This window comes from Apodemus sylvaticus, chromosome 5, assembly GCF_947179515.1.
Source record: "Apodemus sylvaticus chromosome 5, mApoSyl1.1, whole genome shotgun sequence".
Lineage (NCBI taxonomy): Eukaryota > Metazoa > Chordata > Mammalia > Rodentia > Muridae > Apodemus > Apodemus sylvaticus.
In genome coordinates, this window is record NC_067476.1 from 3,659,302 (window position 1) to 3,675,574 (window position 16,273).

General features: G+C 46.0%; 1 protein-coding gene across 1 annotated transcript in view; it reads right to left on the reverse strand.

Annotated features, from left to right (window-relative positions):
* The window catches only part of Cacna1b (calcium voltage-gated channel subunit alpha1 B), a 166,376-nt gene that overhangs the window by 107,897 nt on the left and 42,206 nt on the right, over positions 1–16,273 (reverse strand). Inside the window, exons 7-10 of the mRNA XM_052181770.1 lie at positions 14,288–14,391; positions 12,611–12,726; positions 11,915–11,971; positions 11,164–11,253 (exon numbers count right to left, since the gene is read on the reverse strand). Coding sequence (XP_052037730.1) covers positions 11,164–11,253; positions 11,915–11,971; positions 12,611–12,726; positions 14,288–14,391 — 367 coding nt within the window. The remainder of the gene's footprint in view (positions 1–11,163; positions 11,254–11,914; positions 11,972–12,610; positions 12,727–14,287; positions 14,392–16,273) is intronic.

The window sequence follows — 16,273 nt, forward strand, 5'->3', positions numbered from 1 at the left end:
GTGAGACCATAATTCCCTGTCTGTCAGCCCTCCAAGCAAACCCAGCAGTGGCAAATTCCACCCTGTCCGCTCTGCACTCCATTTCCCAGGCTACAGCTCTGCCTGCATCCCTGGAGGCCTGCTGCCACCAGCAACAACCAGCTCTACCTGTAATCCCAGAGGCCTGCTGCCATTAGGGACGACTAGCTCTACCTGAAGCCCTAGAAGCCTACTCCTATTAGAGACTGTGAGGCCTATCAACACCAGGAACAACCAGATGGCTAAACACCAGCATTAAAATACAATCAACCAAAGTCAGGGCAATATGGTACCACCAGAACCCAGGTATCCTACTATAACAAGTACTAGATATCCTAACACCCCAAAATCTCAAGAAAATGATCTTAAATTTAATCTTAAGAAGATGATAGAGGTTTTTTTTGTTTTTTTTTTGGATTTGATTTTTTGAGACAGAGTTTTTCTGTATAGCCCTGGCTGTCCTAGAACTCACTCTATAGACCAGGCTGGCCTTGAACTCAGAAATCTGTCTGCCTCTGCTTCTCAGAGTGCTGGGATTACAGGCGTGCACCACCACCATTAGGCCAAGGAAAGAGGCCTTTAAAGAGGAAACAATTAAGTCCCTTAAATAAATACAGGAAAATACAGTGAAACAGGTGAAAGAAATGAAAAAAAACTGATCAAGATTTGAAAATGGAAATAGAAGCAATAAAGAAAATACAAACTGAAGGAATTGTAGATATGGAAAACCTAGGAAAGAGAACAGGAACTACAGACACAAGCATCACCAACAGAATACAAGAGATGGAAGACAGAATCTCAGGCAATGGAAGAAATTGATAGATACATCAGTCAAAGAAAATGCTAAATCTAAAAAGTTTCTAACACAAAACACTCAGGAAATTTGGGACACTATGAAAAGGTCAAACCTAAGAATAAGAAGAACAGAAGAAGGAAAAGATTCCCAACATAAAGGTCCAGCAACAATCTTCAACAAAATCATAGAAGAAAATGTCCCTAACCTAACGAAATAGATGCCTATAAACATACAAAAAGTGTACAGAACACCAAATAGACTAGACCAAAAGGGAAAATCCTCCCACCATGTAATAATCAAAACACCAAATATACAGAACAAAGAAAGGATAGTAAAAGCTGCAAGGGACGGAGGCCAATTAACACACAAAGGCAGATCTATTAGAATTATATTAGACTTCTTAACAGACTTTAAAAGTCAGAAAGGCAGTGTTTTACACTCTCTAAGAGATCACAGATGTCAGCTCAGACTACTATACCCCTCAAAACTTTCAATCACCATACAGAAAAAACAAGATAGTCCATGGAAAAAACCAAATTTAAATAATATCTTTCCACTAATCCATCACTACTCTCCACTAATCCAGAGGATACTAGAGGGAAAACCCCAACCCAAGGAGGGTAACTATACCCAGACAACACAAGAAATAAATAATTCCATACCAGCAGAACCAAAAAAAAAAAAGAAAAGAAAAAAGGAAACACACACACACATACACACACACACCTTAGCACCACCACCATCAAAACAGGAAATAACAATCATTGTTCATTAATATCTCTCAATATCAATGGTCTCAATTCCCCCAGAAAAGGCAGACGAACAGAGTAGATGTGTAAACAGGCTCCATTATGCTCCTGTATATCAGAAACACACCTCAGCAACAAAGATAGACACTACCAAAAAGTAAAGGGCTGGATCATGGTTTTCAAAGCAAATGGACAGAAGAAACAAGCTGGCGCAGCCATTCTAATACCTAATAAAATAGATTTTCATCCAAAAGTAATCAAAAGAAATGGGGAAGGACACTTCATCCCCATCAAAGGAAAAATCCACCAAGATAATGTCTAAATTTTGAACATGTATGCCTCAAATGCAAGGGTACCCAAATTCATGAAAGAAACTTTACTAAAGTTTAAGCCACACACCGAACACCACACATTAATAGTGGGAGACTTCAACACCCCACTCTCACCAATGGATGGGTCATCAAGACAAAATCTAAACAGAGAAATAATAAAATTAGCTGACATTATGAACCAAATGGACCTAACAGATATCTAGAGAACATTTCCCCCAAACACAAAAGAATATACCTTCTTCATAGAACTTCTCTAAAGTTGACCATATAGTCAGTCATGAAGCTAGCCTCAACAGATACAAGAATATTAAAATAACTCCTTGTCTCCTACCAGACCACCATGGAATAAAGCTGGACTTCAACAACAACAGAAACAGAGTCTACAAACTCATGAAAACTGAACAACTCTCTACTCAGTAATCTCTGGGTCAGGGGAAAAAAATAAAGAAATTAAAGACTTTCTAGAATTCAATGAAAATGAAGGCACAGAATTCGCAAAGTTATGGGACACAATGAAAGCAGTACCAAGAGGAAAGTTTATAGCACTGAGTGCCTTCACAAAGAAATTGAAGAGTTCTCAGGCTAGCAATATAAAGCTACATCTGAAAACTCTAGGAACAAAAGAAGCAAGCACACCCTAGAGAAGCAGATGGCAGAAAATAATCAAACTCAGGGATGAAATCAATAAATTAGAAACAGAGAAATTGAAACCAAGAACTGGTCCCTTGAAAAAAATCAACAAGATAAACAAACCCTTGGCCAAACTAACTAAAAGGCAGAGAGACAGTATCCAAATTTTAAAAATCAGTAATGAAAAGGGAGACATAACAACAGACACTGAGGAAATTCAAAGAATCATTAAGTCTTACTTTAATCTGATAATCAAAAAGAAATGAACAATTTTCTTGACAGATACTACTTAGTTAAATCAAGATCAGGTAAACTATCTAAAAGCTCTTTTTTTTTAAAGATTTATTTATTTATTATATATATAAGTACACTGTAGCTGTCTTCTGACACACCAGAAGAGGGCATCAGACCTCATTATGGATGGTTGTGAGCCACCATGTGGTTGCTGGGATTTGAACTCAGGACCTTTGGAAGAACAGTCAGTGCTCTCAACCACTGAGCAATCTCTCCAGCCCCAGGTAAACTATCTAAATAGTCATATAACCCCTAAGGAAATAGAAGCAATCATTAAAAGTCTCCCAAGCAGAAAAAGTCCAGGGATAGATGGTTTTAATGAAGAACTCTACCAGACTTTCAAAGAGCTAATACCAATACTCTTCAAACTATTCCACAAAACAGAAACAGAAGAAGCATTGCCAAACTCATTTTATGAGGTCAGTCACCCTGATACCTAAACTACACAACAACTCAACCAAAAATAAATAAATAATTTCAGACCAATCTTCCTTATAAACATTGATGCAAAAATACTCAGTAATACACTTGCAAACCGAATCCAAGAACACATCAAAGACATCATCTGCCATGATCAAGCAGGCTTTATCCCAGGGATGCAGGGGTGGTTCATTATAAAAAAATATTCATCAACATAACTCATGCTATAAACAAACTGAAAGGAAAAAAACCACAGGGTCATCTCATTAGATGCTGAAAAAGCCTTTGACAAAATAAAACTCCCCTTCACATTAAAAGTCTTGGAAAGATTAGGGATACAAGGCACATACCTAAATACAATAAAGGCAACAGATAGCAAGTCAATCGCCAACATCAATTTAAATGGAGAGGAACTTTAAACAATTCCATTAAAACTGGAGACAAGAAAAGACTATCCACTCTCTCAATATCCAGTCAATACAGTACACGAAGGCCAGGCTAGAGCAATAAGACAACTGAAAAGGTGAAGGTGATAAAAACTGTAAAGAGCCAAGCGGTGGTGGCACACGCCTGTAATCCCAGCATCTCCATTATGGAATACTACTCAGCTATTAAAATCAAAATCAAGAACATCACGAAATTGCAGGCAAGTGGACTAGAAAATAACTAGAAAATATCATCCTGAGAGAGGTAACCCAGACCCAAAATGACATATATTATATGTACTCACTTATAAGTAGATATTAGCCATAAAGTACAGGATAATCCACAGACCCAAAAAAGGTAAATAACAAGGAGGAGACTTGAATCTTACACAGAAGGGAAAATAAAACAGACATCAGATGTGGAGAGAGGGAGGTAAGCAGGTAGAAGAGGGGAGGGAAGGAATGGAGGCAGTGGATCAGGCATAGGGAAAGTGGGGAAGAGAGAATGGACTTGGCAGAGGTAGGCGGCATCTCTACAATATGCCAGAGACCTGGAACAGGGAAGCTCTAGAAGTCTCTATGGTGGTGACTCTAGCTAGGACTCCTAGCAGTGGGGTACATGGAAATGGAAGCAGCCACCTCTTGTGACCAGGCGAGACTCCCAATGGAGGGATAAAACACCAACCTACCCACAAAACCTTTGACCCAAAATGTGTCCTGACAGCCGGGCCGTGGTGGCGCACGCCTGTAATCACAGCACTCTGGGAGGCAGAGGCAGGCAGATTTCTGAGTTCAAGGCCAGCCTGGTCTACAGAGTGAGTTCCAGGACAGCTAGGGCTATACAGAGAAACCCTGTCTTGAAAAAATCAAAATCCATAAAACAAAACAAAAAAAAAAATGTGTCCTGACTACAAGATGTGCAGGGACAAAGATAGAGCAGGGACGGGAATGGCCAACCAATGACTGACCCAACTTGAGACTTACCCCATGGGCAAGAACCAACCCGGACACTACTAATGATACTCTGTTATGCTTCCGGGCAGGAGCATATCTGTCCTCTGAGAGGTCCCATGCAGACGCTGAAGAAAATCAATACAGAAGCCCACAGGAAAATATTACATAGAGCTTGGGGAGTCTTGTGAAAGAGTTGGGGGAAGGATTAAGAAACCCAAAGTTGATAGGGACTTCATAAGAAGACCAACAGACTCAACTAACCTGGACCCTTGGCAGCTACCAGAGACTGAGTCACCAATCAAAGAGCAAGCACCGACTGGACTGAGCCCTTCCCCCATAATATAGCAGCTTGGTCTTCATGCAGGTCCCTCAGAAACTGGAGCTGGGGTAGCTCCTGACTCTGGTGTCTGCCTGTGGATCCTACTCCCCTAACTGGGCCACCTTGTCTGGTCTCAGTGGGAGAGGGTGCACCTAGACCTTCCGTGACTTGATGTGCCAGGGTGGGGGGATACAGAAGGCAGCGTCCCCCTTCCCAGAGGAGAAGGGGAGGAGGAAGAGGCTGCATGAGGGAGAATGAACAGTAATTAATTAATGAAAGAAAGGAAGAGTGAGAGAGAGAGAGTTACATAGCCCAAGCAACATGCCACCATCCTTGGGTTCTGTGAGGATGGGAAGAAATCTGAGTTTTATGGATTTAAGGAGAATACCAAGTTAATTGAAACAAAACAAGACTTAGAAAAAAAAAAACTCTGGTAGTTAGAATAACAATGGCTCACACAGGCACATATATTTAAAAGTTTGCTTCCCAGTTAGTGGAATATTTAGGAAGAGATCTATCACTGGGGAGGGGTGGGGATGGGATTTGAGGTTTCAAGGGTCCATATCAAGCCCAGTCCCATCTCTCTCTGCCTGTATCTGGTGGATCAGGTGTAAATTCTCAGCTACCATGCCTGCTTGCCTGCCCCCACGCTCCCCACCATGCTGGTCATGGGCTTAACCCTCTGACAGGTTAAGACAGGCTCCAATTAAATGCTGTCTCTTTAAGTCGCCTTGGTCCTAGTGTCCCTTCGCAGAAATACTAACAGTTAATGAAGATAGAGTGTTTAGAGAAAAAGAATTCTGGTTTAAGCCATTAGCAGATAAAAAAAAAAAAAAGATGAACTAGACAGGAGACAAACAGGCCCGCTGATGGCGAGCCTGAGCCTCAGACTGAGGAAAAGACCGATGTTCATGCTGAAGGCACAGCCCAGAAACAAGGAGGGCTGTCACAGCAGGCCAGGCACCAGCGGATGAGCATGGCAGAGCTCAGGAGCATGGAGGCTCAGGGCAGAGCTCAGGAGCACAGAGGCTCCGGTCAGCAATAGTGGGAAAAGAGAGAACTCTCCTAAGGAAGAAATGAAGACTCTGGGTCCTCAGGAAGTCTCTGGCAGGATGCTAAAGGACCAGCACCAGAGGCACTGCAAAGGGCACATGCTCCAGGTTAGGAGTAGGGCTGCACAAATGAAAACGATGTAGTGACTGAGATAATGCATCTCAGTGGTGAAGAAATAAATACAGGAGAACCCCCGGTAGTGTGCCTAGTCCAAGGTAATTATGAGAGCAGGTGAGGGGGAGCCCTTCACGGCAGGGAACTTAAAACTAGGCATAGGCAAAGAATAGGGCACATGATGGATCCAACGTCATCTAGGCAGGAATGGAGGTGACAGCCTGAAACCACAGAAACATCACACAAACAATAAAGGCAAAGAGGCAAGAAAGAGATCACACCAAACCACAAGACTAGGACTTAAGGGGGAAAACTAAAGCCAGCTAAATGCATTCTGTAAAGAAAGGTGATATGTGTGCTGTCTGCTTGTATGTCAACCGGACACAAGCTAGAGCTACCTGAAAGGAGGGAGGCGACTGAGAAAACGCCTCCGCCTCCGTAAGATCCAGCTGTGGGCATTTCCTTAATTAAAGATTGACAGGGGAGGGCCCAGCCCATTGTGGGTGGTGCCATCCTGGGCTTACAGTCCTGGGTTCTATAAGAAACTAGCAAGCCAGTAAGCAGCACCCCTCCAAGGTCTCTGCATCATCAGCTCCTGCCTCCAAAGTCCTGCCCTGTTTGAGTTTCTATCCTGACTTTCCTCAATGGTAGATGATGATGGAGACATACAAGGCAAATAAACCCTTTCTTACCATCTTGGTTTTGGTCATGGTATTTCATTGCAGCAATAAAACTCAACTGAGACAATATCTAAGGAGGAATAAAAAAACATAGGAGAAAAAAAACCTACCAGGTAAATGCAATTCAAAACCACAGATAGTAACAAGAACAGAACAGAACAGTGGCATAATGTCAGACAAGATCAAGCAAGACCAGGCATTGGGAAGACGCTGACACAGGAGGACCACCATGAGTTCAAAGCCAGCCTGGACAACATAGTGTGCTCAAAGCCAGCATTGATCTAAGTGTGCGGTGGAGTAAGGCTAGACCCTGTGTAACGGCACAGGGCTGAGTAAGTGCAGCAGCCTTGCTAGCAACCCTAGGATACAAGGCTGCACTGTTAAAACAGCGCAAAGCAGGACCGCCAACAGCATCCCTCCCATGTGTCAGCTCTACAAGACAGAAATCAAAGAACGAGGAATTTCATAACAAGCTTGCTAACTCTCAGGTATGAGACATATAGTTTTTCTTTACACTAATGAAACATTAAGATTAGTTACAAAGTTGATTTTATAAACCTAAGGAGATTTATTGGCCACATTTCCTAATCATTATCTGATAAAATTCAGATTAAAGATTGTCCAAATATCATTGCTCCTTCTTATCAATTAAGAAGTAAACTCCTACACAACCCTTTGGCTTAAAGAGGATCGTAAAGTACAATGTAAATACCATCAAAAGGAATCTATCACAGGAAATCTTGACAGAGAAGAGAGACAGAACCCGAAAGCTACATTATTAGAGAAAAAAGAAAAAGAAAACAAATGACCTCTTTTTAAGAAATTAGAAAGAGGCTGGGTGATAGTGGCACATGAAAAGTGCTGAGTGCTTAATCACAGCACTCAGAGGCAGGTGGGTCTCTGTGAGTTCCAGGCCAGCCTGGCCTACAGAGCTAGTTCCAGGACAGCCAGGGCTACACAATGAAACCCTATCTCAGAATACAGAGGAGAGGAGAGGGGAGGGAAGGGGAGGGGAGGGGAGGGGGAAGGGAGGAGAGGGGAGGGGAGGGGAGGGGAGGGGAGGGGAGGGGAGGGGAGGGGAGGGGAGGGGAGGGGGAGGGGGAGGGGAGGGGAGGGGAGGGGAGGAGAGGAGAGGAGAGGAGAGGAGAGGAGAGGAGAGGAGAGGAGAGGAGAGGAGAGGAGAGGAGAGGAGAAAGAGAGGAGAGGAGAGACAAACTAGAAAGGCACTGGAGAGAAAGCTCAGTTAAAATCACTTACTGTTCTTGCAGAGGACCCAGGTTTGGTTTCCAGCACCTACATGGTGACTCACAATCATCTATAGGCACACACACCACACACACACACACGTTACATATATGCAGACAAAACACAAAACATTCATGCACATAAAATCAAGTTTTTGTTTTTAAAGAAAAAGAAATTTAAAAGAACAGGCCTAGAGAGAAAGCTCAGTGGTGCAGAGTGCTTAGCGCTCCTGCAGAGGCCCATGTTCAGTTCCCAGCCCCCACAGCAAGCCGCTCACGGACACCCGCTACTCTAGTTCCTGAAGATCCCATACCCTCTGGCCTCTGTGGGCACCACCATGTGGCACGCATAAACTCACACAGGCACACATACAAACATAAATAAAAGTAAGTATTTTAAAATAAATTAGAAAATGATAAATCAAAACAATATAAAATATAATAATGATAACATAATAAATTATAAGTGAGAAAAACAATAAAATTAAAAATATAATCAAAGAAATCTAAAAGGCAGGATATCTAACATTCATCAATATATACATGTTAGTTCTGTGTGATCCTAATAGGGAAAAAAGAGAAACCTGAAGATACACAAGCAGCAAAGGCAGGCTGACAGGGTCTGTGTCAGCCTCATAACCACGAGCACCTTCTGCACACAACACACACACACACACACACACACACACACTCCTGTGTGCCCAGTCTCCAACAGACTCCTCCAATACTCTGTGCCCTCAACCAGTCAAGACCTCCGGGCCTCCCACTCACGACTCAGCCCACAGCCCTATCTCCGATCAGAGCTCCTCCCTCTCTGCTTCCTTGCTAGCTCTCTTACTCTCAGACACGTCTGACTGGACTGGCATCTAAGAGACCTGCAGTCCAAGCATTTACCATCTCCTTCTCTACTACGCACAAAGCCAGGCATGGAGCCTGTGTGTGATCTGTGCACTGGGCTTCCCAAACTGGCTTCCCTGTATGTGCCTTGCTCCGTCTCATTCTCTCTTCAGCATCCCCAGGAGACACAGCTGCCACTCCAGTGACAACCAGACAAGAGGCCTTGTAGATGAAAGACAGCCACCTGGAATCCTTGCCAGGACCTAGCCTGCCTTTAAGCTTTGACATTCCTCACGAATGCTAGCCACATTCCTGTCTCAGGGTCTGGATACTTGTGTCTAGAAGGTTCTTTCTCATGAAAGTCTTTTCCAGCTCCTTATTCAAAGATACCATCTACGACCATTCTGCTTGAAACTGTACCACTGTGTCTAGACCTTTCAGACCCTTCCCGAGCCTTCCATCCTTCAAACACAGCTCCATCTGACGCGCTACACATTTTGCTATCATCAGTCTCATCCAATGCTTTGCTGAAACAGACACCCCAAAGACGAAGGGCCCCAATCATTTGTCCAACCCTGTAGCTCAAATGCCTCACACAACTCCTGGATTGTTACTGGCATTTACTAAATATTTGTTGAGTGAACAAACACAAGAATGGCTAAACACAGAAGGGACTGAACTAAGAGCATTACATGAAACTCTATAGAAACAAAAACATAGATGCTTAATAAAGTACAAATTACAAAACTGGTTCGAGCCCATTCAATCCACTCTGGCTCTTGGGGACCACGTGGGTCTCCAGTTTCTCTCACTTATAAACAATTCTAGTGTTTCTGTAGTATAATCTTGTTAAGAATTCCTTTGAGAATCTCTTACAATGTATAATAGCCTCCTCCGGCTCCTCCCCCAAGTCCTCCCAGATGCACCCCTCCCTTCCCCACCTCCTCCAAACTTCGTGTCCTCTTTTACTTCTTCTTACTAACCCACAGGTCACTTTGTGCTGCCTATATATGCATGGCGTGGGGCCATCCACTGGCCTGTGCTCAGCCAACCAGGAGCCACACAATGCTAACGTCTTCAGCTGCATATACGCCACAGTAAAAAAAAGTTTTTCAAAATTGTAATTTGTTTTATAAAAATCAGAATGTAGCTAAAATGATAATCAAGGAAAATTATCTAAATATAACAATAATTCTTAAAATTAAATTTAGATGTGTAATACACACTAGCCTGTCATTGCTATAAAATGAACACAATTCGAGAGCAGTCCCTCCACTCACATAGGGTAGGTAAGAAAGGGTTAAAATCAGCAGCAGTCAGTAGCACAGTGACAGTTCGTGCCAGTCTCATATTTCTCTGTGCTCATGCAACTGTCCTCAAAACCGGGGAGAAAATGGCCAGGCTGCTGGCACGGGCCTTTAATTCCACAGCTTGAGAGACAGAGGCCGGTGAATGTTGGTGAGTTCCAGGCCAGTTCCAGGCCAGCCTGATGTACACAGTGAGTTCCAGGACAGACAGGGCTAATAGAGAGACCCTGTTTCAAATAAAAAAAAAAATCTGGGGAAATTTTAAGGAAATGGGCACTGGGATAAAGGGCAAGCATCTTTTTGAACTGCTAATGGAAGATAATAACATTGAAATTCTCAAAACTGCAGAAACCTTTACCCTTAGTACACCTATCCTGGGGACCCTATCTGTAGAGACAAAGACACTGCTAAGAAAAGACAAATGGTTACAAGAATTTAGGGCAACATTTCTCATTATGAGAAAAAAAAAACTAGAAAAGTACAAGGAGAGGCTGCAGGGAAGGCCAGCGAGGGCTGGGGCACAGACACCAACAGGCATGGAGCAAGATCCAGATGTGATCTACTCCGGGGCAGTCACTGCCTCAGTGCTGGGAGCCAGATGGAGTGCTATGTGGCCTTGGCACTGCTGGCGTCTGTGCTTCTCCCACACAGCGGCAGGAGAAGAAGCACATTAGGGCTTCCCAAAGGGAAATGCCAGGTATTTGCGGCACTGAGGGAGAGAAAATTCCTAGCTCTGTAAGAAAAATTAACCAGTCTCGTTTCACCATCTAAGAAGGAGGACACGGAGGCAGGATATTAAAGGCCCATGCCAAGGAAAGGGAGGATCAAGGGGAGATGAGCAGAAACTGTGCCTTCCTCCTGGGTTCATGGTGTGACCCAGGTACCATGGAGGCTAGAGTCCCAGAAGTCAGAGATGCCTGAAGAAGCCCATGTCTGTGCTCTACATCCAGTCAGGGGCTTCCTAGCATCAGTAGCATCTGCAGAGACTCACCAACAGCACAGAGGTCTACAAACCGATCCTCCCCCTCTTCCGCGTGGATGAGGTCGTTTCGGCTCTTCTTGGTGGCAGCTCTCTTCAACACTGCTTTAAACAATGGGTGGTAGAGACCAGTGTGAATGGTAGCCTCGGGAACCCATCTCAAGGCATCTTTTCAGCTGAGAACAGTCCACAGCTCCTGTCCCCACAATGAGGCAAAGCAACTCCCTGACCCTGGCGCTTGGGCCCTTCTCATTCCTCACACAGAAAGGACATGAAAATTTAAGGGTCACTCGTCTTTCTCTTCCCTCCAAGACAAGGACACTAGGGAGGCATGACCACCAAGAAGACATCTGGGGCAAGGGCAAGTATGAGGGTGGGGTGGGGTGGGGCTAGTACAGATGTGCTCTCAGAAGACAGATCAGCAGAGAAGACTGCACACCATACGTCTGCCCCCAACCTCAGCCTCCCTGTGGCTGAGGCTGTGCAGACAACTGCAGATGCCCTGCAGTGGAGGCTGCCAGCTCTACTAAGGGCCCTGAATGGTATCCAGAGTCTTCTGCAGCCTTAGGGCTAATCCTAAGTCAAGAGACAGACAGCTCACCTCAAACCCTGCAGGCCAACCCTGCAACCCTCAAACCCTGAAGCAACATTGTCCAGCATAACTTCCAACAGAGATATAACCAGGCCACTCAGATTCTATGACTCCTGTGTTAGCATGATAAATGTAAGGGCATCTAACAGGAGTGATATGGAGGCCACTTACCATCCAAAGGGGACTTCTCTTCTGCATTCTTGTCCTCCTCTGCCAACATGACTTCCTCTGTGAGGGACAAAGCTCAGGTTAAGACCTTTCTATCCATCCCCTGAAAAGGCCTCATTCCAGGATACCCTGTGGAAGTGATCTGAAGGACCTGCGTGCCCCATTATACATGCCCACATCAGCAGGCTGTGACTGCATGCCTCCTACCAATACCCAAACCATGTCCCAAGCAGAGACACAGCAGCGTTAAGTCCACCCCAGGTCCAACCTGCAAATAGTCCTCCTAGACAGCAGCTGTATGGATTTATGACTGTGTGTGTAAGTTTATCACTGAGCAAGCCTTGGTAAGACCTCAGGCAGAAGAGCAGCCCACATGGAAGGGAGCAGCTCACACAGAGATGGGGTGGAGGAGGTGTGTCAGAGCTTAGGTGTACAAAGTTCAGAGCAAGGGTGACAGAAAGGGTGGAGCAATAGCAGGGTACTCAGGTTCAGCATGGAGTGACAGGGCTGTGAGCATCATGTGACAGTGTGCTAGGAGTCAGCCTTCTGCACTGAGCTGCACCCCTGAGCCCAGGAGGCCTAGATGACAGCAGGTGAGCATAGTACAGACAGGAAGTGCAGCTGCACGCGCGCGCACACACACACACACACACACACACACACACACACACACACACACGCACGCACGCACGCACGCACCTGCCTTGAAGATCCACTCCAAGTACCCATTCAGTTCTCGCTCAATCTGCTGCTGCCTGCGGAGCTTCAGGAAGGCGCGGCGGTTCTCAACTCGCTCCCGCTCCTTGGCAAACTCTCTACACCGTGTGGGAAGGAAGACAAGCAGCTGCAGTGAGCACGGGGATGCGGGACGGTGTTACTTTAGAAGCTTCGTGCCTGGAGGCAGGCTCCTGCCTGCTCCTGCCTGCTCCTGCCTGCTCCTGCCTGCTCCTGTGCCCTCGCCGCACCACATGCCCTGGCTCCAGTTCGGGGGATCCAGAACACTCCAGTGCCACACCTCACTAGGGCTGAGCTGACAGCCTAGTGTGCCCTGCTTACCCAGCTCTTACCCATCCTCTGCCAGGCTCATTGCTAACCTTGGATCTCGGTTGAGACACCCTGTCCTCGGGTGCCTTCTCAGCCTTAGTTAAGCCTACTAATCAGACTAGTTCTACTCTGCCATTGTGCTGTTTGAATAGGAGTGCCCCCACAGGTGCACATATTTGAATGCTTGGTCATTAGAGAGTGGCACTGTTTGAGAGGCATTAGAAGGTGTGGCCTTCTTGGAGAACTTGCGTTCTCCAAGAGATGGGCTTTGAGGTTTCAGAAGTCCACACTGGGTCCAGAGGGTCAGAGGCTGTCTGTCTGTCTGTCTGTCTGTCTGTCTTTGTGTGTTGTGATCATAAGAGAAAGGAGGAATGAGGAAAGGGGATGCCTTAGCAGGCCCGTGCCAAGGCATCCCCTTTCCCCGAGGGACTAGCCAAACAACAGTACAGCACAGAATAGTTTATTCAGGGCATGGGGAGGAGAGTTAAGAGGGTAGTAGAGGCAGGGAAAGACAGAGAGAAGGAGAGAGAAGGAGAGGCTGGCCATGACCACATGGAGAGGTGGGGAAGAAAATGGGGACAGAGGAGGAGCAAGGGGGCAAGAGAGAGGGAGAGAGGGAGGAGGGGCCAAGCATCCCCTTTTATAGTGGGCCAGGCCTACATAGCTGTTGCCAGGTAACTGTGGGGGTGGAGTCCAGACAGAGTACCAACAGTCTGTCTGTCTGTCTGTCTGTCTGCTCTATCTCTATCACTCTCTATCAAGATGCACAACTCCCAGCTACTGTTCCAGTGTCTGCCTGCACACTTCCATGCTTCCAGCCACGATGATAAAAACATGAAGCCTCTAAAACTGTTCGTCAGCCCCCAACTGAATGCCTTCTCTTTTAATAGTTGTCTTGGTTACGGATCTTCTTCATAGCAATAGAACAGTGACTAAGTCAGTCGCCTAAACTGAAAGTTCAAGTGGCCTCTGCAAAGGTCCCCTGCAAAGGTCCCCTAGTACAAGATGCACACAGAAGCAGAGAGCACTATCCCCGATATCTACTCTTTATGCTGACAGCGGCTCTCTGAGGCTATAACGCTGTCTCCACCCATCGTGGGAGCCATAGGCCTGATCAGAAGTCTCAGAACGAGACAAATGGAGCCATCAGGGATTGTGTTGTTCAGGTAGGGCAGAGTCAGGTCAGGCCTGACCCTTTTTACCATCTTTGTGACATAACTTCCTTGTCCCATATAGGACAGAAGCTCCAAACAGGAGCTGTGTGCAGAAAACAGGGCGTTGTGTACCATGGGCCTAAGAATACGTGGGCACGCCCCAGCCCATGGTTCTTACCCCGAAAGCACACCCAGCACCAGGTTGAGCATGAAGAAGGAGCCAATGATGATGAGAGGGATGAAGTATAGCCAGTTCCACGTGTTGCCAGCCGCATCATTTGTCTGGAAAACAGGAGGCGAGAGAGGGAGGCAAACACCTATGGTCATATCAATGCGCTGGCCCCTGGGAGGCCTCCTCAGAAGCATCCAGGCAGGGAGTTCAGATGTTGGTCAGACCCATTTGGTTTTTTCGGTTTGGTTGCCTTTGTTTGTTTGTTTGTTTGTTTGTTTTAGAGCAGAGAACTGGCTAATCTACTGGATCTTTTCTTTTTATTATTATTGGATATTTTCTTTATTTACATTTCAAATGTTTTCCCCTTTCCTGGTCTCCCTTTCGGAAGCCCCCTATCCCATTCCCTCCTCCCCCTACCTCTACGAAGGTCCTCCCACCCTGGCATTCCCCTGAACTGGGGCATTGAACACCCTCAGGCCCAAGGGCGGCTCCTCCCACCTATGTTCAACAAGGCCGTCCTCTGCCACATATGTGGCCAGTACCATGAGTCACTCCACGTGTATTCTTTGGTTGGTTGTCCAGTCCCTGGGGGCTCCAGGGGGTGGTCAGACCCAGTTTTGACTCACAAAACCTTCCCTGGGTGTAGGCTTCTAGAAGACCTGAGAAACTGCACACTTCCAGCCATTGCCCAGCAATGGTAACAAGCCCAGGGCCAAAGGCTCCTCGGAATCCCCTGAGGACCACATACCTCACCTCAGTCTGGTAGGGCAGCTCCGTGATAGGATACCTGTGACTTCTATGAGCAGCTTTAAAGATACTTCCTCCTAAAAGAGGCTCCATATGCCCCAAGGTTAGAGTGAAGCCTGTCTGGTTATGCCTTCAATCCAAGCTAATTGCAGCTCCACACTGCATGCTCTACAAGCCTCTTAGACTGCGTCTCTCCTCCTAGGCCTGGCCCAAAATGGCTCAGTACCCAGCATGATCTGAATAACTAAGAATATAGCAAAGCCCCCAGAAGAGAAAGCTCCCTGAACCCAACTTAATTCCACAATTGTTTATCTGTTCATGGACTCCAGTGGACTTGGCTAAAGGTAGCAGTGAATCCCTTTCTCCATGTGTAGCTACTATAGAAGCAAACCACAAATGAGGTGGGCACTGAGGATGGGCACCGCCCTCTAGGGAGCTGCACACAGGTAGTTGGGCCACCTGAGCCCTGTCTAAAAGCCAGGCTTGTCACCAAGGCTCTTGTCAGGATCTCCGCCCTCCAGCCGCAGAGACTTGCAGACAACTCTCTTGAGCTTGGGGCAGAATGGAGGACTCCCTTTGCCAGCCAGGCTCCTTCTCTGACCTTGTCTGGGAGCCCAAAGCCCCACCCCTCTACCTGCAGAATGTCGCATTAGTTAGGTTACAGGTTCAGCTTCCTTCCCCCCACCCCCCCCCACCCCCACCCCCACCCCACATCCACACACATAAATAATGTAAATATTATATATATACATACACATCATATACATCTACATCTACATATATGTATATATACACACATACACACACACACACACACACAGAGAGAGAGAGAGAGAGAGAGAGAGAGAGAGAGAGAGAGAGAGCCAGGAAAGTAACAACTTAACAAGACAAAAAACTTTAAGACTGAACTTTAGTGTAAGTGTACTTCTTCAGCCAGACATCACAGAGCAGTCAGCCTGTGGTGCCATCTCTGAGCCCTGAACAACTCTTGCCAATAGGAGCCTGTGGAAAGCCTGGAATCTCACGCTTTGAAAGTAATCACCTACAAACAAGGGTATTATCAGCAAAAGTCACATTCGGAAAAGGGTCTCAAAGGAAATTTTAAAAGTCATTAAACTAGCGGAACTGCTCTCTCCCAAGGTCCCATAGCTCCAACACTAGCTGGGACTCAGGAAAGACCCTTGATCCTCCTGCTTGTCTTCTGTTCCCATCCGTCCAGACTCACTGCTGCAGCCACCCACAGGA